The 24,012-nt window shown below is 41.8% G+C and overlaps 1 protein-coding gene across 1 annotated transcript in view; it reads left to right on the top strand.

Annotated features, from left to right (window-relative positions):
* Window positions 1-24,012, top strand: part of EML5 (EMAP like 5) — a 335,723-nt gene that overhangs the window by 189,241 nt on the left and 122,470 nt on the right. The window contains 7 exon segments of the mRNA XM_082242783.1: window positions 5,940-6,077; window positions 6,742-6,998; window positions 7,492-7,704; window positions 14,621-14,788; window positions 20,727-20,833; window positions 21,285-21,330; window positions 21,333-21,402. Coding sequence (XP_082098909.1) covers window positions 5,940-6,077; window positions 6,742-6,998; window positions 7,492-7,704; window positions 14,621-14,788; window positions 20,727-20,833; window positions 21,285-21,330; window positions 21,333-21,402 — 999 coding nt within the window.

Genomic DNA, 24,012 nt, shown 5'->3' with positions numbered 1-24,012 from the left:
GTGTTACTGTAGATAAAAAGCAATATATAATTGATATTATTATTTATATTCTAAATTTTATTTAAAATTTTAGTAATATCTAATTATGTATTTTTATATATATATATATATATATATATATATATATATATATATATATGTGTGTGTGTGTGTGTATATACTGTATATATTATGCAGGATTTATATAGTGCCAACAGTTTACGCATTTCTTTTACAATAAAAAGTTACAAGGCCATAAAATACAAAAGGGTTAAGAGGCTGCTATAGGCAGGGCCACTCATAGGAGCTTACAATCTAAGAAGGTGGGGTGAGTGGTACAAAAGGTTATAATTGTGGGGAATGAGTTGATAGAAGTGATAAAAGATTAGTTGGAGGCATGATAAGCTTACCTGAAGAGATGAGTTTTCAGGGATCGCCTAAAGGCAGCCAGAGTAGGACAGATTGATGTAGAGAGATCCAGAGGATGGGAGAGGCTCTGAAGAAGTCCTGAAAACGACCATGGGAGGAGGTCTTGAGAGTAGCAGAGAGGACGGTTTGGATGATATTTGGAGACATGATTGGTGATGTAGCTCTGGGCAGAGTTCTGAACATAATCATATATTATTTTAAATTAAAATTAGGTTCATATATATTTGGGCACAGACACAATTTTCATACTTTGGCTCTGTATGCCACCAGAATAAAATTAAAATGAAACAATCCAAATGAATATTAGGTGCAGACTTTCAGCTTTAATTCAAGGGGTTGAACAAATGTTAGGAACTACAACCATTTTTATACACAGTGGGGCTCAAATGTAATTGGAAAAATTAATATATTCATAAAAAAAATGTTCATTTTTAATATTTTGTTAAGACTCCTTTACTGGCAATGAGTGAATGAAGTCTGGAACCCATAGACATGTACTGGATTTCCACCTTTCTGATGCTTTGCCAGGCTCTAACTGCAGCTGTCTTCAGTTGTTCTTTGTTTGTGGGTCTATCTGCCTTTAGTTTTGCCTTCAGCAAGTGAAGTGCTCAATTGGGGTTGAGATCAGGAGACTGACTCGGCCATTGCAGAATATTCCACTTCTTTTCCTTCAAAAGCTCCATGGTTGCTTTTGCAGTGTATTTTGGATTATTGTCCATCTGTACTGTGAAGCGCCGTCCAATCAACTTTGCTGCATTTGGCTGAATCTGAGCTGACAGTAAATCTCCAAACACTGCAGAATTCATCCGGCTGGTTCTGTCTTCTGTCACATCATCAGTAAACACCGATGAACCAGTGCCACTGGAAGCCATGCATGCCCATGCCATCACACTGCCTCCACCATGTTTTACAGATGACGTTGTGTGCTTTGGATCATGAGCTGCTCCAAGCCTTCTCCACACTCCCCCCCCCCCCCCCCGTCATTCTGGTACAGATTATTCTTTGTTTCATCCATCCAAAGAATGCTTTTCCAGAACTGGTCTGGCTTTTTTAGAGGTTTTTTGGCAAAGTCTAATCTGGCTTTTCTATTCTTCAGGCTTACGAATGGTTTGCACTTTGTGGTGAACCCTCTGTATTTGCTCTTGTGAAGTCTTCTCTTGATTGTAGACTTTGACAATATGCCCACCTCCTGGAGAGTGTCCTTCACTTGTCTGGATGTTGTGAATGGGTTTTCTTTACCATAGAGAGGATCCTGAGATCATCCACCACTGTTGTCTTCCATGGATGGCCAGGCCTTTTTATGTTGCTGAGCTCACCAGTGCGTTCTTCTTTCCTCAGAATGGATCAAACTGTCGATTTGGCCACTCCTAATGTTTCTGCTATCTTTCTGATGGATTTGTTTTTCGTTTTTGAAGCCTTACTTGAAGACTTTCACTTTCATGGACAGTTCCTTTGAACGCATGATGTAGGTTCACAGCAATAGATTCCAAATGCAAATACCAACTCCAGACCTTTTACCTGCTTAACTGATAAAGAGATAACAAAGGAGTAGCCCACACCTGACCATGAAACAGCTTTTGATTACATTTTCCAATTACTTTTGGTCCCTTGAGAAAAAGGAGGGCTGGCTATTCTTAAGAGCTGTAATTCCTAAACCCTTCCTCCGATTTGGATGTACATACCCTCAAATTAAACCGGAGTGTGCCCTTTCATCCCATATCCATTATATAACTATAGCTTGAATGTGTTTTGGTAAATACCTGAAAAAACTATAATTGTGCCCAAATATATATGGACCTAACTGTATAAATGAGGGTTCTTTAAAATGTTTCCACATTTTTCTTAACTCCTAAATAAATATAAAAAAGTGTAGAAACTCTTTGAAGACCCCTCATAATATAATTATTTATATAATAAAATAATATAATATAAAATAGTATTTTAGTATATAATTTGTCCCATTTATAAGGACACTAATATATGATTCCAGTACAAAGTATTTCTTAATAATAATAAAAAATATATCTTTTTTTTTTTTTAATTCTATGCTTTTTTTTTTTTTTTTTTTTTTTAATGCACCATTAAAAAAATAGAGAAAATGTTTAAAATTAAACTCCAGGCAACTAAAAATATGATCTCTTGTAGTGGGACTGTGACCACACTGCAAGTATTATTTTGCTCATTTAGTTTTAGGTGAACAATAAAAGCATTACTTACCCGGCCCTCTGAGTCTTCCTGCTGCTAGTCCCTGTGGCATCTTGTCCCCCTTACTCCAGTGTCTAAGGTCCTGGCACCATCAAGAGCAAAGCAGGGTCTATAGCTCTGCACTGGACTTGATGACGCTGAGGGACAATCCCACGTTGGCACATGGGGGAACACCGTCTGTCGGGTAAGCAGAGGATCATGTAAGCAGTGTAAGGCTCCTTTCACACAGTCCGCTGTCCGGTGCAGACCATTCTCTGCTCAGCGGAGAGGGAGGTGTCAGAGCCCCGCTGCTCCCTATGGGGAATCGGATGAGAGCGGACCGCCTGTCCGCTCTCATCCGATCCCATCCGATCCGATCCCCTGGACGGATGGAAAATAGAGTTTCTATCCGTCTGGATTTAACGGACAGGATCGGATGCGGATGGCAGCTGGTGTCAGCGGACATGTCTCCGCTGACATCCGCTGCCCCATAGGGATGCATGGAGGATCTGATCAGATCCGCCTAAAAAACTGACAGGCGGATCTGATCAGATCATTCGTGTAAAAGGAGCCTAAGTACATTTTTCTCCAATCCCTGAACAAAATGAACAGTGAACCCTTGCAGTGTGGGCCCAGCCTCACTAGGATAGTTTTACATTTTCCTGGCGTTGGGCTTTAAGGGGCCATTCACACTAGGAACTGCATGTGAATCGCACAGGAACGCTGCAGTTCTGTGCATGTGCAATTTCAGCCCCATTTATTTTAAATGTGGCTTTGAATGGGCTGAAACCATACTTAAACCAGTGCTGAAACCATACTGCACTGCACCAATAGCAGTGCATGCACTACTTTTGTACCATGCAATCAGGTGCAGGCTGGTGCGGGCTTGCACTGCGTTTGCGATCTGCCAGCTGTGGGAAAACGGAAAACCGTGGCTAAATCACGGCGCGATTTTACCGCATTTCTCGCAGCCGCGGTAAATAATGGCCAAGTTTGCTTGAAGCCTTAGTGCCGGTTCACATCTACCTGGCTTCAGTCGCACAATTTTGACAGCCGACATTCTGCGCGACTTTATTGCGGGTTGCTTGCAACTTCATTATCAGAAGTCAATCCAAACTATGATGAAGTCGCCTAAAATAGTGCAGGAACCTTTTTTGTAAGACTTGGTGTGGCACTGATTAGATCAGTTCCATTGCAGTTAATAGGATGCGACTTGTCATACTACTTTGAACTCTCAAGTCGCATGACAAGTCACAGCAGTGTGAACCAAGCCTTAAAGTAGTTCTAAAGTCAACAGGTTTTTTTTTAACTTAATGCTTTCTATGCATTAAGATAAAAAAACCTTCTGTGTGCAGCAGCCCCCCTAATACTTACCTGAGCCCTAACTCGATCCAGCGATGTTGCACAAGAGGCTCGGCTGTCCAGGATTGCCCTCCTCATTTGCTGAGATAGCAGCGGGGCACTATTGGCTCCCGCTGCTGCCTATCAAAGTCAGTGAGCCAATTAGGAGAGAGAGGGGGCAGGGCGGGGCCGAACAGCGGCTCCCTGTCTAAATGAAGACACATTACAGCGGCTTGTCTTGGGTGCCCCCATAGCAAATTGCTTGCTATGGGGGCATTCTGCAAGAGGGAGGGGCCAGGAGCACCGGCAAGGGACCCGAGAAGAGGAGGATCTGGGCTCCTCTGTGCAAAACTATTACACAGAGCAGGTAAGTACAACATGTTTGTCATTTTTAAATAAAAAAAAAACGAGACTTTAGTATCACTATAACCACTTCCCGTGAATCGACGTAGCCATACCTCAGCTGCAAGAAATGGTTGTACCGGGGTGATGCCTGCAGCTAGAAGCATCATCCCGGTACAATTTTTTAGAGCCTGCAGTCGGCTTTCAGGTGGTAACAGCAGATGCGGCTCAGGAGCCGCTCAGTCTTTACCCCAGCGAGTGGGAGGGGACGTCCCCTCCCCCCGCCTTTCTCGGCTCTGCCCAGGTCTCCCGTCCCACCGGGATACCGAGCAACCAGCCGGCACCTCCACCAGCAGGTTGAAGTCCCAAAAGAAGCTTGATTGGGCTTCGATCGGGTCTCCGGGGATGCAACCCTGAAGCGGCGTTCATGACGTCACGTCTGGGTTAGTCGGCGGCTAAAGGCGTCAAATTTTAAATAGTGACAGTATTCAAAAATGCAGTTTTTGGCATTTTGAATAGATTGAAGTGCAGTGGAGGGGTTTGGGGTCTTTTAGACCCCTGATCCCTCCATGACGAGTACCTGTCTCTGCCTATCACTGTCACAAGGAATGTTTACATTGCTTGTGACAGCAATACAGCAATAAAAGTGATCATATTTTTTTTTTTTTTTTAAAACCTGTGCTAAAATTAAAAAAAATAAATAAAATAAATAGGAAAAAATAAAAATGTAAAGCTCCCCTGTCGCCGTGAGCTTGAGCACAAAAGAAAACGTATACAGAAGTTGCGCCCGCAAATGAAAGCGCTGTTCAAACCACATATGTGAGATATCGCCAGAGCAGAAGCAAAAATTAAAAAAAAGAGCTACTCTGTACCTCTAAACTGGTAACCATTAAAATTTTTTAAAACGCCTATGGAGATTTTTATTGACCGTAGTTTGCCGCCATTCTGCGGGTGTGCACAATTTTAAACCGTAACATGTTAGGTATCTATTTACTCGGCGTGACATCATCTTTCACAATATACAAAAAAAAAAAAATGGACTAACTTTTACTGTTTTTAATTTTTTATTTTTTTTTAAATGCAGTGAAATTTAGTTTTTTCAAAAGAATGCTATTTGAAAGACGGCTGCACTAAAAAAAAAAATATATATATATGTATGTATGTATGTGTGTGTGTGTGTGTGTGTATATATATATATATATATATATATATATATATATATATATATATATATATATATATATATATATATATATATATATATATATATATATGTTTGGGTAATTTTCTAGCTAAAAATACAGATTTTAACTTGTAAACAACATGTGTCAGAAATGGGCTCGGTCCAGAAGTGGTTAAGTAAGATTGAAGGCAACAATTTTTTTCATTTTGAATTTCATTTCTACTATGAAACGGGGTAGATACATAGTAACCATGTCACTTTGCATATCTCTTGTCTGAATAACGTTTATAAACAATGTTACTTTGTATCTTTCCATCAATTGTCTGTAGAATATTTATAAACATTTTTATTTTGCATCTCTTTATCTCCTGTCTCAACAATGTTTATATACAATGTTATATTGTATCTCTCTATCTCCTGAATTTTAAGCATGTATATTGTATACAGGTAGTTTATTTGAGCTTTCCTTTTCATCATAAAGGATCTGGAGCCTGGTGGACCATGCCTTGATTGCACGATGCAATATGGAGGAACCAATCCGCTGCGCTGCCGTCAGCACGGATGGCATCCATCTAGCGCTGGGCATGAAGGACGGATCATTCACTGTGCTGCGAGTCAGGTAATGGCATATGTAGCTTGGGAGGAGTTGTTCCTTAACGTGTCACTCTTTCTTTTTTTTTTTTTTCAAACTGTTTTTATTGAGTTTTAAAAAAGTGCATTACAAGGGATATACATATAAGTATGTAGTATTCGTAATAGGTATTAATACAGTATACAAAGAGAAGAACAGTAGATATAGAGCGGTGCCAATCTTTAAACAAGGCATTATATGTAGTATGCAGTAAAAACCAACAAGAACATGCAGCATGCAACCAGATCAGTAAGATATGTGTCATAGCTAGTACCCATCTTTTCACAATAATACGTCAGTATACATGGTACAACCAGAACACGGTAATCAGCAAGCCACATCAGATCCTCCACTAAAGAGAGAGCCCAACCGGTGGATATAGGGAATTAAGGGGATCATTAGGGAACGGCGTGGACCTCTAACGCTCCATCCAATCAGTCCAAGGTAGCCAGTGGCGGGTGATAGTGTATACAGAACGATTTTTAAGAGAAAGCGTACGTTCAAATGCATAGTGTGTATTAGTAAGGTCAATGTGTCACTCTTTCTTCACCAGAGGTCATCGATGCCTGCCAGAGAAAGTTTGCATCTACAGAGCTGGGTGAATTGGTAATACAATTTGTCTCCTTAATTTGTGAACGTTCTCTGCCTGCAGGGATATGACGGAGGTGGTACATATAAAAGACAGGAAAGAGGCCATCCATGAGCTGAAATATTCTACGGATGGAAATTACTTGGCGGTTGGCTCTAATGACAGCTGTGTGGACATCTACGGGGTGGTGCAGAGATACAAGAAGGTGGGCGAGTGTATGGGCTCCGTGTCCTTCATCACACACATGGACTGGTCATCCGACAGCAAATACCTGCAGACCAACGATGGCAGCGGGAAAAGGATGTTTTACAGGATGCCGGGTGAGGGGCGCCAAGCCAAACCTTCACTTGATTATACAAATCAATACTGGAGAAACTCCAAATAGTCAATATAATAATAGTGTATGAAAGTGAGGAATGTTAGAGTGTAAACTCCTCTGGTGCAGAGACTGATTTGAATATCTCAGTGTTCTCTGCACAGCACTGCAGAATATATCAGAGTTATATAAATGTATAATAATAGTGTATGACTGTGGGGGTACATTAGAGTGTTAGCTCCTTTGGTGCAAAGACTGATGTGATTGGTTCAGTGGTCTCTGTACATCACTATGGAGTATGTCAGAGCTATAGAAGTGTAAAATAATTAAGTGTATGACTGTGGTAGGACATTAGAGTGTAAGCCCCGCTGGTGCAGAGACTGATGTGACTGGTTCAGTGTTCCCTGTACAGCGCTGCGGAATATATCAGATTTATATAAAGTATATTTCTGTGGATTGTGGTTATACTATAATGATGGACGCCATCTTGCTCCCAGGAGGAAAGGAAATCACCAGTAAGGAAGAACTGAAGGGCGTGCAGTGGGCCCGATGGACGTGTGTGACCGGTTTGGAAGTGAACGGGATTGGTCCCAAATATTCAGAGATGAATGACATCAATTCCGTAGACACCAATTTTCTTGGGCAAGTTTTGGTCACGGCGGATGATTATGGGATTGTGAAGCTTTTCCGGTACCCCTGTGTGAGGAGAGGTAACTTTTCTCCCACTTTTTGTTTGTGTTTGTTGTGTCTAATGTTTCCTGGAGTTCCAAGGTCAGAAATGCACTTTTGGTTCACGTTGTTGCAATTCCGCATTGTTACACGTCCGTCCGACTTTGAAAAAGGTTCCTGCACTACTTTGGTCTGACTTTAGCCCATTCAATATCATTGAAGTCTGATCAAAGTCGGATCATCATTTTAACTGATCCGAACAGTGGCATACGACTTGTGCTCTGAGGATCTTGAAAGGGAACCCCACGCCAAAATTTAAAGAAAAATGTTGTGGGATCTCCCCCAAAAATCATACCAGACCCTTGTCTAAACGTGCAGCCCAGCAGGTCAGGAAATGGGGGTGACGAGCGAGCACTGGTGCTTCTGCGCCCCCCCCCTAACCAACAGCATCTTGCCCCCATGATGGGGACAAGGGCCTCTCCCCGACAACCCTGGGCGGTGGTTGTGGGGGTCTGCAGACAGGAGGCTTATTGGAATCTGGAAGCCCCCTTAAGCAAGAGAGCACCCAGATCCCCCCCCTCCATGTGAATGAGTATGGGGTACATTTTATCCCTACTCATTCACCCAAAAAAGTGTCAAATAAATAAAAACAGTACACAGACTTTTGACAAAGTCCTTTTTCAAAGTAGCTACATTGTGTCTTCTTTCTCTGGTGATGTCTTCTCCCCTGTTTCTTCTCCCTCCGTTTCCCTCTCCCTCTCTTCCTCACTCTCTCTTTCTCTCTTTCTCTCTCTCTCTCTCTCTCTCTCTCTCTCTCTCTCTCTCTCTCTCTCTCTCTCTCTCTCTCTCTCTCTCGCTTGCCTTTATGTGGCCCTTGAGACACTATTCCTCCCTCTGCTATGAGGCACCATTTCTCCCACTGAGACCAACAATGGGGCACCATTTCTCCCACTGACACCAACAATGGGTCACATTTCTAGATATCCTATAACACAACAAATCTTCACTTTCTGAGCTATGGTCCTCTTTATTGGTTGGACTTGACAATGATCTTCTATAGCAGTGGTCTCCAAACTGCGGCCTAGGGGCCGGATGTAGCCCTTTGCTTGCCTTTATCTGTATCTTTGAGACACTATGATATGAGACACTATTCTGCCAATTGACATCAACAATGAGGCACTATTTCTCCCACTGACACAACAATGGGTCACATTTCTAGATGTCCCCTATAACATGGCAAATCTTCACCTTCTTATTGGTTGGACTGGACAATGATCTTCTATTGCAGTGGTCTCCAAACTGCGGCCTAGGGGCTGGATGTAGCCCTTTGCTTGCCTTTATCTGGCCCTTGAGACACTATTCCTCCCTCTGATATGAGGCACCATTTCTCCCAGTGACACAAACAATGGGGCACCTATTCCTCCCCCTTATATCAAATGTGGCGATGTGTACTCCCACTGATGCTAGGAAAATGTCCACTCCCACTGGACACAGCCTGGCCCCCCTAAAGTCTGGAGACCCCTGATGTATAGCTTAGAAAAGACTACCTTGAAGGAGGTTCTCATGTACTCTGTGTGTCCCCCAAAGTGCACAACCCCTGTAATAGCTGGGATTCAAAAGTACACAATAACAGATGCACTATAAAAAGCCATTACATATGTGACATTATATCCTTGCATTAATAACAAATCTGTGTAGAACCAATTATTTTTTTGACAACTGTTTGCCTATTAGCCATTTTTTTTTTTTTTTACTTATTTTGCTCTCATTATTTCAATGGGGTTTGGGTTCAGCATCTATATTTTTTTAAGTTCATTGAACCCTGTTTGAACCGAAACCAGAGCACTTCAGAGCATCCCTTGTCCACATATGAAATCTTCATGTTAAATAATGGCCCAGACAAGACTTGAAAGAGGTTCAACCTGGTGTGGGGTCAATTGGAAAGCCCACAGTTGGTCAGCATTCCAAGAGATATAATTCCTGGGACATCATCTCTGTTGAAAAAAAACGCCATTCCTGTGCACCAGGGAGGAGGATCTATGCAGACCTCACATGTCACATCTCATGGAAGAAATGGGTACCATATTTCACATGGTTGGACAAGAATGCAGGACGTGGTGGTCTTGTATGCTGGTGGAGCTAAGGGCATTATAGGAGCGTAGCTGACAACCAGTGGCTGCAGGAAGGTCGCAAGTGGGTGCAGTATAGACCGTACCCACCCACATAAGCACATCACGCTTCTCCTTTGTTTTTTTTTTTTTTATGTGTTATTTATAGAAAATTACAATAATCAGAAAAACATGGAAATACACAAAATAAATAACCATTCAAACCAATCGAATACCACCATAAGTCTAGGTCTAGAAATTTCAGCATACAGTGCATCCAGAAAGTATTCACAGCGCTTTACTTTTTCCACATTTTGCTATGTTACAGCCTTATTCCAGAATGGATTAAATTCATTTTTTTTCCTCAAAATTCTACAAACAATACCCCATAATGACATGAAAGAAGTTTGTTTGAAATCTTTGCAAATTTTTTAAAATCCCATGTACATAAGTATTCACAGCCTTTGCCATGACACTCAAAATTGAGCTCATGTGCATTCTGTTTTACCGATCATCCTTGAGATGTTTCTACAACTTCATTGGAGTCCACCTGTGGTAGATTCAGTTGATTAGACATGATTTGGAAAGGCATACACCTGTCTATATAAGGTCCCACAGTAACCAGTGCAAGTGCATGTCAGAGCACAAACCAAGCCATGAAGTCCAAGGAACTGTCTATAGACCTCAGAGACAGTATTGCATCAAGGCACAGATCTGTGGAAGGGTAGAGAAAAATGTCTGCAGCATTGAAGGTCCTTATGAGCACAGTGGCCTCCACCATCTGTAAATTGAAGAAGTTTGGAACAAGCAGGACTCTTCAAAGAGCAGGCTGACCGTCCCAACTGAGCGATCAAGGGAGAAGGGCCTTAGTCAGGGAGGTGACCAAGAACCCGATGGTCACTCTGAAAGAGCTTTAGTGTTTCTCTGTGGAGAGAGGAGAACCTTCCAGAAGAACAACCATCTCTGCAGCACTCCACCAATCAGGCCTGTATGGTAGAGTGGCCAGACGGAACCCACTCCTCAGAAAAAGGCACATGACAGCCCGTTTGGAGTTTGCCATAGGGGACCTAAAGGAGATTCACACCATGAGAAACAAAATTCTCTGGTCTGATGAAAGAAAGATTAAACTCTTTGGCCTGAATGGCAAGCATCATGTCTGGAGGAAACCAGGCACCGCTCATCACCTGGCCAATACCATCCCTACAGCAAAGCATGGTGGTGGCAGCATCATTCTGTGGGGATGTTTTTCAGTGGCAGGAAGCTGGGAGACTAGTCAGGATTGAGGAAAAGATGAATGCAGCAATGGACAGAGACATCCTTGATGAAAACCTGCTCCAGAGAGCTCTTGACCTCAGACTGGGGCAAAGGGTAATTTTCCAACAGAACAACGACCCTAAGCACACAGCCAAGTTAACAAAGGAGTAGCCACCGGACAACTCTGTGAATGTCCTTAAGTGGCCCAGCCAGAGCCCAGACTTGAACCCAATTGAACATCTCTGAAGAAATCTGAAAATGGCTGTGCACCGACGCTCCCCATCCAACCTGATGGAACTTGAGAGGTCCTGCAAAGAAAAATGGGAGAAACTGCCCAAAATTAGGCGTGCCAAGCTTGTAGCATCATACTCAAAAAGACTTGAGGCTGTAATTGGTGCCAAAGGTGCTTCACCAAAGTATTGAGCGAAGGCTGTGATACCTATTTACATGTGATTTTTTTTTTGTTTTTAATTTTTACTAAATCTGCAAAGATTTCAAAAAACTTCTTTCACGTTGTCATTATGGGGGATTGTTTGTAGAATTTTTAAGAAAAAAATGAATCTAATCAATTTTGGAATACGGATGTAACATAACAAAATGTTTGAAAAATTGAAGCGCTGTGAATCCTTTCCGGAAGCAATGTAGGTACAACATAAACCTATCTTCGGACAAAACTATAGCCCAACAGTTTTCAAGAGACTATGTAGTTTGTTAATCAACAGCCTATCAAGAAACCCAATGCAATGTGGAGGGGTATACGGGATGGACGATAAGAGATGAGTAAGCTTAGAAAAGAAGGAAAGGGAGAGAGAAGAAAATAAAAAATGGGGGGAGAAAAAAAAAGGGGGGGGGGGGTTCTGCTTCAGTTCACTACAAGGTGGAAACCCGATTCGGAGCAATTTCTCTATAGGGAAAAAATATCCTTGCCTGGTCACACAACCAAGAAGACTTGTAAACGATCATCTTGTAAAACAACCCATTCAGTTTAAAATAGAAACGAAAGGCAAAACATTTTTGTATAAATAACTATATAAAAAAACAGAACAAAAAACATAAATACTATTTTTCCTTTTTTTATAAGTGATCACATTCCCTCTGTTATCGGCTGCATAAGAGCTGTGGGGAGAAGAAGCAGCAGCACACTGAGCTTCCCAATGAATGGGTGGGGTCGGGGAGGGTGTCAGGACAAGTCTGATCATTGGAGAACAGGCTGAGTACCCAGCATAGCTAGAGAACTGACCACAGTGTGCTCCCCTGCTTAGTGTGGTCAAGTTTAATAGGAAAGCATTGAGACTGGCAGGAACACCAGGGATTCACATGAAGGAAGCAATAGATAGAGAACAGGATACTTTCTCATAGAAGTACATGGTACAGCAAGCACAGATCAGGAATATGAAGTGTCGCGGTAACAAATGCTTTAAGGTCCGGTTCACACTTATGCGATGCGGGAAGGCTGCGAATCCGCAGCCTGTTCCCGCATCGCACACGCACCCCCAGCAGTTCACACTGCCATATGCGATACGCTGGGGGTGTCAATGTAATCTTAACGACACCCCCAGTTTGATCGCATATCGCAGTGCGATCGTGCAGTTCGCACAGGATCGGATCGCACAAGTGTGAACCGCTGTGCGATCCGATCCTGATGCGGCTTCCAAAAAGGGTCCTGTGCGTGTTTGCTGCGGCTGCGGTGCGAATTTAGCCATACAAAGTGTATGGCTAAACTCGCACCGCACGGCCGATCGCATGTAATGAAGGAGCAGTGCCCTGCACTCGCACAAGTGTGAACCGGGGCTAATAAATGGTCCCTTGAAGAAATTCAATGGAGTTACAATGTTGCTTTCTGATCACTGGAGAAGAAGAGCCTGAGGAAATGCCTCTTCCTGCCTGCAGCAGACTGATGACATCATGTCAGCCTAGCCAAAGTCCCTGACTGGTGGTCGGGAATGGCTTTTTAATAATAAAAGATGGATATTTTTTATTGCTGTACATGTATTGTGACCTTACACTTATTTATGAAGACTTCTAGAAGATCAGTTGACCATTTTTATAATAGAGCTCAGTATGGAGATCATCAGAGAATCAACATAAGTATCTTTTCTTTTTTTTTTCTGTGGCTCTCCAGTGGATTTTTTTCTGTGCCAGTTTTTATTCCCATCCGGCCTGCACAATGGACAGAGCTGCCGATCTCTTTATAGCCCAGTTGCCCTCCATTATTAATGACGCCCCATTAATTTTTGAACAACTTAATTGCAATGTGACACATGGTAAGTTTCACGTAGGGAGTTCTTCTCATCTTGATTGAGTCATTAGCCTGAGAAGGCTCGAAATAATGATTTGTCCTTTAAGTGATGCTCCGCAGACTCGTAGCATGAAGACGGATATTATTCCATCAGGCCGACCTCAAACTGGGCATCTCCTGCCCTGACGGAGGAACGGAAGCAATGAGCTCACCGTGGGGGAGAATTCATTGGCCAGCGCTCAGCGAGACCGACCGTAATGACCTCCACCTCCTGGAAAGAAAATTGCCTGATTATCCCATCCTGAGGGAGATCAAGCTTGTTTCAAATATGATTAAATCTCAGGATTTCAGTACACAGAAATGAAAGAAAACCGTTTCTATGTTTTATGACCGAAGTCAAAACAACCTTAAAATGGAACTTCGCCCAAAAAGGGAAATTCCGCTTGTTTGCATCCTCCCCCCTCCACTGCCACAATCGGCACTTTTTTTGTGGGGAGGGGGAGAACACAGGGGCGTAACTACAGGGGTTGCAGTGGTTGCAATTGCAACCGGGCCCCATGCTCCAGGGGGCCTATGCGGCTCCCCTGTACACCTGGATAGGAGGGGGTGGGGGCAGCATGTAGAGAAATCACTATCCTCCATTTTCCTCCTGTAGCTGCAGGAGGAAAATGGAGGAGATTGGTTCCTCTGTATGCTGCCCCCGCCACTCCTGTCCATTTCACTTGTGTTCTGCTGTCTCTGGGCCCCTGTGTGCTCTCTGGTCCCCCCCCCCCCCCCCACTGTGCTCCCTCCCCTCTCCTGCCGGCTGCTGCAGGGGATGTGTCACAATAGAGAACCAGGAAGGGGTCAGTAAATATGTAATTTACCAGCTCCTTCCTTTTCTTAATGGACAGAGTCATAGTCAGTGACATTGTAAAAAAATAAAATGATAAAAAATAATACAATTCAAATACCAAAAAATAAAAGCTACTGACACCAGTGGGTGAACTTCCAGGATCGCAAAGGTCACACTTGCAACCGGGCCCTGGCATTCCACCACCGTGGGGAGACCCTAAGATGGCAGGAAGGGGTCCCACTGCAGAACTTGTTAAAGGGTCCCGCTGCGGGACCATAATAAAGGGCCCCGCAACGAGAGTAAAGGGCCCCAGGATTAGTAAGATGAGCCCCAGGCTTGGAGGAAAGGGCCCCCGGCCAGGGGTCCGTGGGGCCCTTCTTGGTTTCTTGCATCGGGGCCCTGAAGGTTCTAGTTATGCCTCTGAGTGCACCCCTTCTAAAAATGTGATAAGCCGGGGAAGAGAACAGTTCACGATTAAAAAAAAAAATTAACACATTTTCTTTATCTTGCTTGTTGTTCAGGAGCCAAGTTTCGGAAGTACTTGGGCCACTCTGCCCACGTCACCAGCGTGCGTTGGTCACATGACTATCAGTGGATTATCTCAGTTGGTGGTGCCGATCACTCGGTATTCCAGTGGAAGTTTATACCAGACCGGAAGCTGAAGGACGTTCTCCATATTGCTCCACAAGGTGAGAAATTTGTGAAAAAGGGTTGCAGTGATGTAAAGCAGACCGACCTAATGCAAGAAACCGCTCTTACCTTGTAAAGTACAATTTTATATTGCCGTTTATGCTAAATATGACTAAAACCGCATTTCATTGTGTGTGCCATCGATCAATATCCTAATACAATATGTACAGTCATCTCTTCTGGAACATTAACCTCCTACAATCTCAGAATCTCCCATAAGGCTCATATATCCACTTATTAACATCAAGAAATCAATTATACTTAAATTTTACAGCTGATGCTTGTGGAGGGAGGAGACCACTTCTCAACAAGTCCCCCCAATATCAAATCTGCTCCTCAATAAATAACAGGCAACACCTGTAACATATTGTCAGTTTTAACCACTTAATAAAGCGGTAGTATAGTAAAAAAAAAAGAAAAAAACCCTGCAAGACAAAGGCATAATGAGCTAGTATGCATGGCATACTAGCTCATTATGAAAAACTTACCTTAGAACGAAGCCCGACACGGACCCCCGGACACCGCTGTGGGAGTGAACATGATCCCTCTGTGCCTCTTCCGGGTTCGGCGGCTCCCGCGCTGTGAGTGGCCGGAGGCGCGATGACGTCATCCCGCGCATGCGCGCGGGGGATTAACTTTCCGGCAACTTCCCGGCAAGGAACTCTGAAGGTCCGCCGGACCTTCAGAGCACATGTGCCGCTAGCGTCAGCGGGTGCATGCAGTGCAAATATCTCCTAAACCGTGCAGGTTTAGGAGATATTAATTGTACCTACAGGTAAACCTTATTCTAGGCTTACCTGTAGGTAAAAGTCCTAAAAATTGGTATACTACCGCTTTAAGGACCGGGCCTATTTCTGACACTTGTTGTTTACAAGTTAAAATCATATTTTTTTGTTAGAAAACTACTCCCAAACCCCCAAACATTATATATATATTTTTGTTAGCAGAGACCTTAGAGAATAAAATGGTGATCGTTGTAATATTTTTTAGCACACCGTATTTGCGCAGCGGTCTTCCAAACGCAACTTTTTTTTGAAAAAAATCATTTTTTTTATTAAAAAAATAAGAAAACAGTAAAGTTAGCCCAATTTCTTTTTTATAATGTGAAAAATAATGTTACGCCGAGTAAATAGATAAACATGTCATCCTTCAAATTTGTGCACGCTCGTGGAATGCCGACAAACATTGGTACTTCCCCCATAGGTGACAATTTAAACATTTCTACAGGTTACCAGTTTAGAGTTACAAAAGAGGTCTAGGGCTAGAATTATTGCTCTCACTCTAACGATCGCGGTGATACCTCACATGTGTGGTTTGAACACCGTTTACAAATGTGGGCGGGACTTGCGTATGCATTCGCTTCTGCGCACGAGTTAACAGGGACAGGGCACTTTCATTTTTTTTTTTTTTCCCTATTTAATTTATATATTATTTTTTATTTTCACACTGTTTAAAAAAAAAATTGATCATTTTTATTCCTATTACAAGAAATGTAAACATCCCTTGTAATAGAAATAAGCATGACATGTCCTCTTTATTGTGAGATCTGGGGTCAAAAAGACCTCCCATCTCACATCTACACTAAAAAAAAAAGAAAAAAAAAAAAGTCAATTTTTTTTCATGATGAAAAAAAAATGGGCTCTTAATGCGTTGCTAGGAGACGATGTTTGACGTCACTCCGGTCCTCCAAGACTATAGAGTCGAGTGGGGGGCCATCTTGCCCTCACTTGACTTCCTGCCTGTGAGGAGCGCGGACCGGAACGTTTTCCCCGCTGCCGGTGCTGGGACCACCCTTATGTGAAAGAGGACCGCCCGACGTTTCACAAAATACCAGCTATCTGCTGCCAAAACCCTGGTATTTAACGTCAAAGTACCGACCTGAATCGACGGTGGGCGGTCCGGAAGTGGCTAAATGATGTGGTAATAAATGTTATATACATATTTTTAATTTTATAAATGTGTTATTATTTTTTAAAGATCTATCACTGTAAAGCCGATATATCGAGGGCCGATCTGCACTTTCCCCGATATATCGGAATCGGCCCCTGAGGTTGCCAATATTTCGGGAAAGTGCTGTACCGGAGTGATACCTGCAGCTAGAGGCATCACCCCGGTACCGGTGTCCATAGCCGACGGTCGGCTGTCTTGTAATGACAACCAATGCGGCTGAGAAGCCGCTCGGCTGTTATTTACAAGAAGCGGGAGGAGGGGGGGGGACCATCTGCTGCTCACCCGGGTCACCCGTTCCAGCGGGAGACCAGGGCAACCAGCCTGAATGGCCGCCGAAGACCCGATCAAAGCCGCATTTGGCTCCATGCAAAAACCCGGAAGTGATGTCATGACATCACTTCTGGGTACTCGGCACCAGATTAAAAAAATGACAGCATTCAAAACCGCCAAACTTGACGTTTTGAATGCTTTTAAGTGCAGAGGAGGGGTTTGGGGTCTTTTGGACCCCCAGATCCCTCCACAAGAGTACCTGTCAAGTAAAAAAAATGAAAAATAATATTTTTTTAACCACTTAAGCCCCGGAAGATTTTTGCGATTCGGCACTGCTTGACTTTAACGGACAATTGCGCGGTCGTGCGACGCTGTACCTAAACTAATTTGATGTCCTTTTTTTTCCCATAAACAGAGCTTTCTTTTGGTGGTATTTGATCACCTGTGCGATTTTTTGATCACGCGCTATAAACAAAAAAAGAGCGTCAATTTTGCAAAAATAACAATATTTTTCACATTTTTTTTATATGAAATTCCCCAAAAAAAAAGTAAAAATCAAAATTTTTTAACATTTTCGGGCAATTTGTTTTATGCTACCTATGTTTGGTAAAAAAAATCGCAAAAAGCGTATTTTGATTGGTTTGCGCAAAAGTTATCGCGTTTACTAACAAAGGGAAAGATTTTTGTCGTAATGGCGGCGATCTGCGATTTTTTTTTTTTGCGGTACTGCGACATTGCGGCGGACAGATCGGACCCTTGACTGACATTTTTGACACTTTTGGGGTTACCAGTGACATTTCTACAGTAATCAGTGCTATATATATGCACTGTTACTGTAAAATTACACTGGCAGTGAAGGGGTTAACTTTATTTGAGAGGGAGGGGCTGTGTGTGTCCCTAGGGGCGTGATTCTAACTGTGATTGGCTGTGGCTTGAGGTGTAGGGACACTGATCAATGGTTCTACATAGTAGAACCGTATGATCACTGTTCCTACACAGGTAGAACTGACGAGCTTGTTTACACAAGCTGCCTGCCTTTCTCCCTCTTCCCCCGACGATCGCCGATTGACCGGCGGACATCGGGTCCGCCGGTCACACGCGCGGGGGGGTCCGTGACCGCGCGGGCGCGGGCTCGCTCCCCAGACCCTCCCAGGCTAGTGACGTTTATATACGTCACTTTGCCTGTGAGGGGCTGACCGCCGCAGTATATTTACTTGCGGCGGTCGGCAAGTGGTTAATGTACTAAAATATCGGCCGATACCAATACGCGATGACCAAAATATCTGTATTGGCAATAAAAAAATATCGATCACTACTGGATAGGGGTTCTCCTGACACCCCGATAGGAGCCCATCTGACTCCTGCAACAGGACCTCCTTCCCTTGACTCCTGGCTGGGTCAACTCTGACCCCTGGGTGAGGTCTTCTGTATCCAATATGGGAGCTGTCTCCAAACTAGGAGATCTGAGCTATAGGCAGTATGTATCCGAATTTCCGAATTGCAATACTAACAAATTAGACAAATCCGAAATGACGAAATTTAATTTGGCTGGAATCCAAAAAACTAATTTGAAATCAAATATAAAAACAAGAATAGAATAAAATAGAATAGATAATTAAGGACTAAAACAGGAAAGAATAAAATTTAGCAGAATATAAAAGGATAGAAAATAAAGAATATAATCAAATGTAATAGAAAAAAAGGAATAGAATAAAAAACAATAGAATAGAAAACAAAAGAATAGAATATTCTTTACAATACTAACGAATTTAAACAAATCCGAAATAACAGAATTAAATTTGGCTGGAAGTCAAAAACTATTTTAAAATCGAATTTGAAAACAAGAATAGAATAAAATAGAATAGAAAATAAAGGAATAAAATAGAAAAAAAAATAGAATATAGCAAAACAGAGTAGAAGTTGAAAAGAAAAGAATCAAATATAATAGAAAATAAAGGATTATAATAGAAAACAATAGAATAAAATAAAGAGAATGTAACTGTCTTCCGAAATTCAAATTTTAGGCTAGGTTTCCACTAGTGCGGCTACGAAGTCGTGCTACTTCTAGCACGACTTCGTAGCAAAAGTAAACCGCGGCTTCAGTTAGACTTGTCCCTCATATATAGAGGGAAGTCGCGCTCAAAAGTAGTACACGATTTACTTTTGAGGTCGCGGCAACTGAAGCCGCGGCAGTGGAAACGTGCCCCATTGAAAACAATGGGGTTTGACTTGCTGTGCGACTTGACATGTGTCAAGTCGCACCGCAAGTCGCACTAGTGGAAACCGAGCCTAAAATAGAATAAATTAGAAAGGATAGAAAAAAACTAAATCGAATAAAAAATAATTGAATAAAAAAAAATAATAGAATAGAATATAACCATCTTCTGAAAATTCTAAAGAATAAATGCCAAAATAGGAGTCCTGAGTTATAGGAATCTGAATTTCCTCATTACAATACTAATGAATTTAAACAAATCCAAAATAACTAAATGAAATTTGGCTGGAATTCAAAAACGAATTTAAAATCCAATTTGAAAACAGGAATAGACTAAAATAGAATAGAAAATTAAGCAATAAAATAGAAAATAATAGAATATAGCAGAAAAAAAATAGAATACAATATAAAAGAATAGAATCAAAAATAATAGAAAATGAAGCCATGGAATAGAAAACAATAGAATAAAATACAATAGAATAGAAAATAATAGAATCTAATAAAAAAAGACTTGAATAGAAAAAAATAGAAGATAACCATCTTCCAAAATTAGAATTTTGAATAGAATAATTAGAATTCAAATGCCAATTCGAATGCCGAATTTTAATCTAGTTCAAATCAAATTTATAACTGAATTAATGAAACAAAATAGATTAGAATAGAATAGAAAAGAAAAGAATAGAAAAAACAATAGAATAGAATTCAATAGAAAAAGAATATAACCATCCTCCGAAATTAAAATTTTGAAAAGGAATACATTCAAATGCCAATTAGAATTTGAATTGAATTAGTGAATGAATAAATGAAACAAAATCAGAAAGAATTAAACTAAAGAAATTATTTAAATAACAAAATGAAACACATTTTTTTTTCATTCTGCACATGTGTTCTTCCTGCTGTGTCTATAGATAGAAAGTGAATGTAAAAAAAAACCTGACATGGGTTGTAACTCTACATTTTATCTTTAAATACACCTAAAGGAATACAGGCATACCCCGTTTTACGTACACTTACTTTACGTACACTCGCGAGTACGGACATCGCTTGGTCAGCTTGGCATTGCACTACTCCAGATTTTTAACATTGGCGTCTATGGGAAATCTCGGTCAGCTTGACATAGCACTGCTCCCAAACCATAAGTGACAGGGATACCAAACTTAGGGAGCATCGAGAGGGGACCCAGGACTACAACATATCCTGTTTTGTGGTCGGCCAGCTTGCCTAGGTAATCTACCATGTCATAGTCCTGGTTCCCCTTAACATGCTCCCCAAGTTTGGTGTCCTTGTCACTTATGGTTTGGGAGCAGTGCCATGTCAAGCTGACCAAGATTTCTTATAGAGCTAGTGTATTTACATGTATTGAGAAGTGAAAAAAGGTATTGCTTCACTTTTAAGTACATTTTTGTTTTACATACATGCTCTGGTCCAATGAAAGTGGGGTATGCCTGTACTGAATTGATCCCCAGCACAGATTTTTTATTCTTATTTCTTTTATTTGTCAGAGAGTTTGATTGATTCCAATAGCGATGAATCTGATTCAGAACAATCGGATGTCCCAGAGCTGGACTCTGAGATTGAACAGGAGACGCAGGTCACGTACCGCCGCCAGGTGAGCCCCCGCTGGGTGTGTTGGTGTAATGCAGATTTCCCTTCTGTTTAGGGGGGTCCTGGTTTTTCAGTTTTACTATCAGGATCAGTATGAGCGCTCCCCATTCTACATAGATCAGTGTCAATGTCTCTTTTATACTTGAATGAAAAAGTTCTCAGAAGATGAACCCAATGGTCGGTTGTGTTAGTTCATGTAAGGATAGAACCCGGCCACATGATAACCCTGATTTTGGAGCAGTTCCCTTTAAGAGTAGATATAAGGTTTATTTGGAGACGTTCTCTGCTATATGAGTTGCACTTCCTCCTCCAGATAAAGAAAATCCCATTTTTAACATATTTTATACTACTGAATTTGTAGATTGTCTCTATTGCTAGATGCTGTTCTATTTTTCTGTGTAATTAGTATGATTCTTTTTATTCCTGTTATGTTTAATGTTCTCTCCATGCTCCAGGTGTATAAAGAAGATCTACCTCAGCTTAAAGAGCAATGCAAAGAAAAACACAAAGTGCTTCTTCCAAGAGGCGGGAGAGGGCGCCCCTCAACAGCATCCGTCTCCACTTTGTGCACGGGTGAGGAATAGGACCTGCCTGACCCCCATTACCTTCCATCTATTTTTCTATTTCCCTCTCTCTTTCACTCCCCCTCCCCCTTCCCCATATTGCTCCATTCTTTCTTTTTCTTTTTTTTTTCTTTCTTTTCTCTCCTTCTTTCTTTTTTTCTTTCTTTTTTCTTTCTTTCTTGTTTTTTTCTTCTTTTTTTTCTGTCTTTCTTTCTTTCTTTTTTCTTTCTTTTTTTTCTTTCTTTTTTCTTTCTTTCTTTTTTCTTGCTTTCTTTTTTCTTTCTTTCTTTTTTTCTTTCTTTTTTTTTTTCTTTTTTTCTTTCTTTTTCTTTCTTTCTTTTTCTTTCTTTCTTTTTTCTTTCTTTCTTTTTTTTCTTTCTTTTTTTTTTTCTTTTTTTTCTTTCTTTTTTCTTTCTTTCTTTTTTTTTCTTTTTTTTCTTTCTTTTTTTTCTTTCTTTCTTTTTCTTTCTTTCTTTTTTTTTCTCTCTCTCTCTCTCTCTCTCTCTCTCTCTCTCTTTCTTTCTTTCTTTCTTTCTTTCTTTCTTTCTTTCTTTCTTTCTTTCTTTCTTTCTTTCTTTCTTTCTTTCTTTCTTTCTTTCTTTCTTTCTTTCTTTCTTTCTTTTCTCTTCTCTCTCTCTCTCTCTCTCTCTCTCTCTCTCTTCTCTCTCTTCTCTCTCTTCTCTCTCTTCTCTCTCTTCTCTCTCTTCTCTCTCTCTTTCCTCTGTCTCTCTCTCCTCTGTCTCTCTCTCCTCTGTCTCTCTCTCCTCTGTCTGTCTCTCTCTCTCTTTCCTCTGTCTGTCGCTCTCTTTCTCTTCTTTCTCCCCCCTCTTGCTCACTTCTTTATACTACATTTCCCTCTCTATTTGTTTCTCTCGTTTTTATCTTTTCTCCTCCCCCCCCTTTCCTTTTTTTCTTTTCCCTTTCTTTTCTTTTTCTCTATTCACTTTCTTTCTTCCTTTTTTCTCTTCTTTTCTCTCTCTCTGTCTCTCCTCCCCCCCCCCACTTTTCCTTGTCGTCGTCCCCCTATATCTCTATCTCTCTATCTCTCTCCCTCCGTCCCTCTCTCTCTTCACTTTCTTGCTCTTTCTCTCTTTCTATCCTCTTCTCCTTTCTCTTTCTGTCTTACCCTCTCCTCTTCCTCGCTATCGCCCCCCCCCCCCAACACATACCTCCGTCCATCTTCTCTTACATTCTCCCTCTTTCTCTCATCTCTTTCTCTCCCCTTTCTTTACTTTTTACCGCTCTGTCTCTGTCACTCTCCTGTTCCTGTATCTCTCTCTCTCCTCTCCTTCCCCTCTTAATTTTTCTCTCCCTTTCTCTATCTCTTTATATCTGTATCTATCTAAATACAAAATTAGTACAGCACAATCTTCTATTTGGAAATTGTGATCTCAGTGCACTAAAAAATTGCTACATAAGTGAAAACATAACAAACGTGAACCATCTGTGTTTAAATGTAACTAAATAACACAAAAAAAATGAGAAAAAAAACCCAAATATGATTCAAGAGTCAGGTGCCAGCTCCTGCCTCCATACGCGTTGCGTCTCAATTAGATTTCTTCCGTGGGGTCCCCCCTATTGAGACGCAATGCGTACGGAGGCAGGAGCTGGCATCTGACTCTTACCACCAACGGTCATTACTGAACTGATGGCTGTGAGCTGGTGGGATATGTTTTTTTTTTTTTTTTGCAGGGCCACCCCTACCATGGGTCTCACTGGGTCCATTGGACCCAGGCAGCACTTTGAGAGGGGTAGAAAATTGAAGCCCAAGATTTATTTTTCAGCAGATTTGGGTGTCATCAGTTTGCGGGGCATTACAGGCGGCATTTCCCCATCTCATACTGCCGCCCGTAGTGCAAAGTGATGAGTATGAGGAGGCGGAGCGTCTCCTCCTGGGAACATCTCTCACGTGACCGTGGTGTGCGCAATGACAGACATCAGACACCAGTGCACTCCATCTCACACAGGGCAGGCTGGATCTTCTAGGGCGGGAGCCACGGCAGACACAGGAGGACTGAGGACAGACAGTGGGTGTTTGCTGGAGCGGTCCGGAAATGAGTTATGGAAGAAGATAACAGTATATATAATATAATATATTCTAAATGTTATATTTATATAAAATAATGGATGTGGGGGCCTTTTGGTGGGCGTGATTTTTTTTTTTTTTTTTGGGGGGGGGGGGGCTGCTTTTTATTCTTGCACCCAAGCAGCACAGTGTCTTGGACCAGCCTTGGTTTTATGTTTCACACAGCTTGCACGGCTTACAATGCAGTTCTATGTGAGTGTGCCTACTTTAATTTTCCTGCCCTAATAAACCCGTTTTTACAGAGAGCACTAGATATTTTACTTTTGTTTTATATGGCCAATTAATATGCAAGCATGGGATCTGATATATTCAGAGACATCGTCACGTACCCAATCGGAGGCCGAAATGCAGAGAGGGCTCCCCTTGTGACTGAGTGTGGCACACCCCTGAAGATGGGACAGGAGGTGTAGCGCCCATAGAAGCACAGGTTGCCAACAGGGTCAGTAGAGTTGGACCGGTGATCACCTGAAGGATGCCGGGCAGATGTCTTCCGGGAGGTTCCAGATGAACTAGGCAAACTTGTGCAACCAGGGA

The sequence above is a fragment of the Pelophylax lessonae genome (genome assembly GCF_965119305.1).
Source record: "Pelophylax lessonae genome assembly, chromosome: 13".
In the NCBI taxonomy this organism is placed as follows: Eukaryota; Metazoa; Chordata; class Amphibia; order Anura; family Ranidae; genus Pelophylax; species Pelophylax lessonae.
The sequence above is the reverse complement of the archived record's forward strand: the minus strand, read 5'-3'. Positions and strand labels throughout refer to the sequence as shown.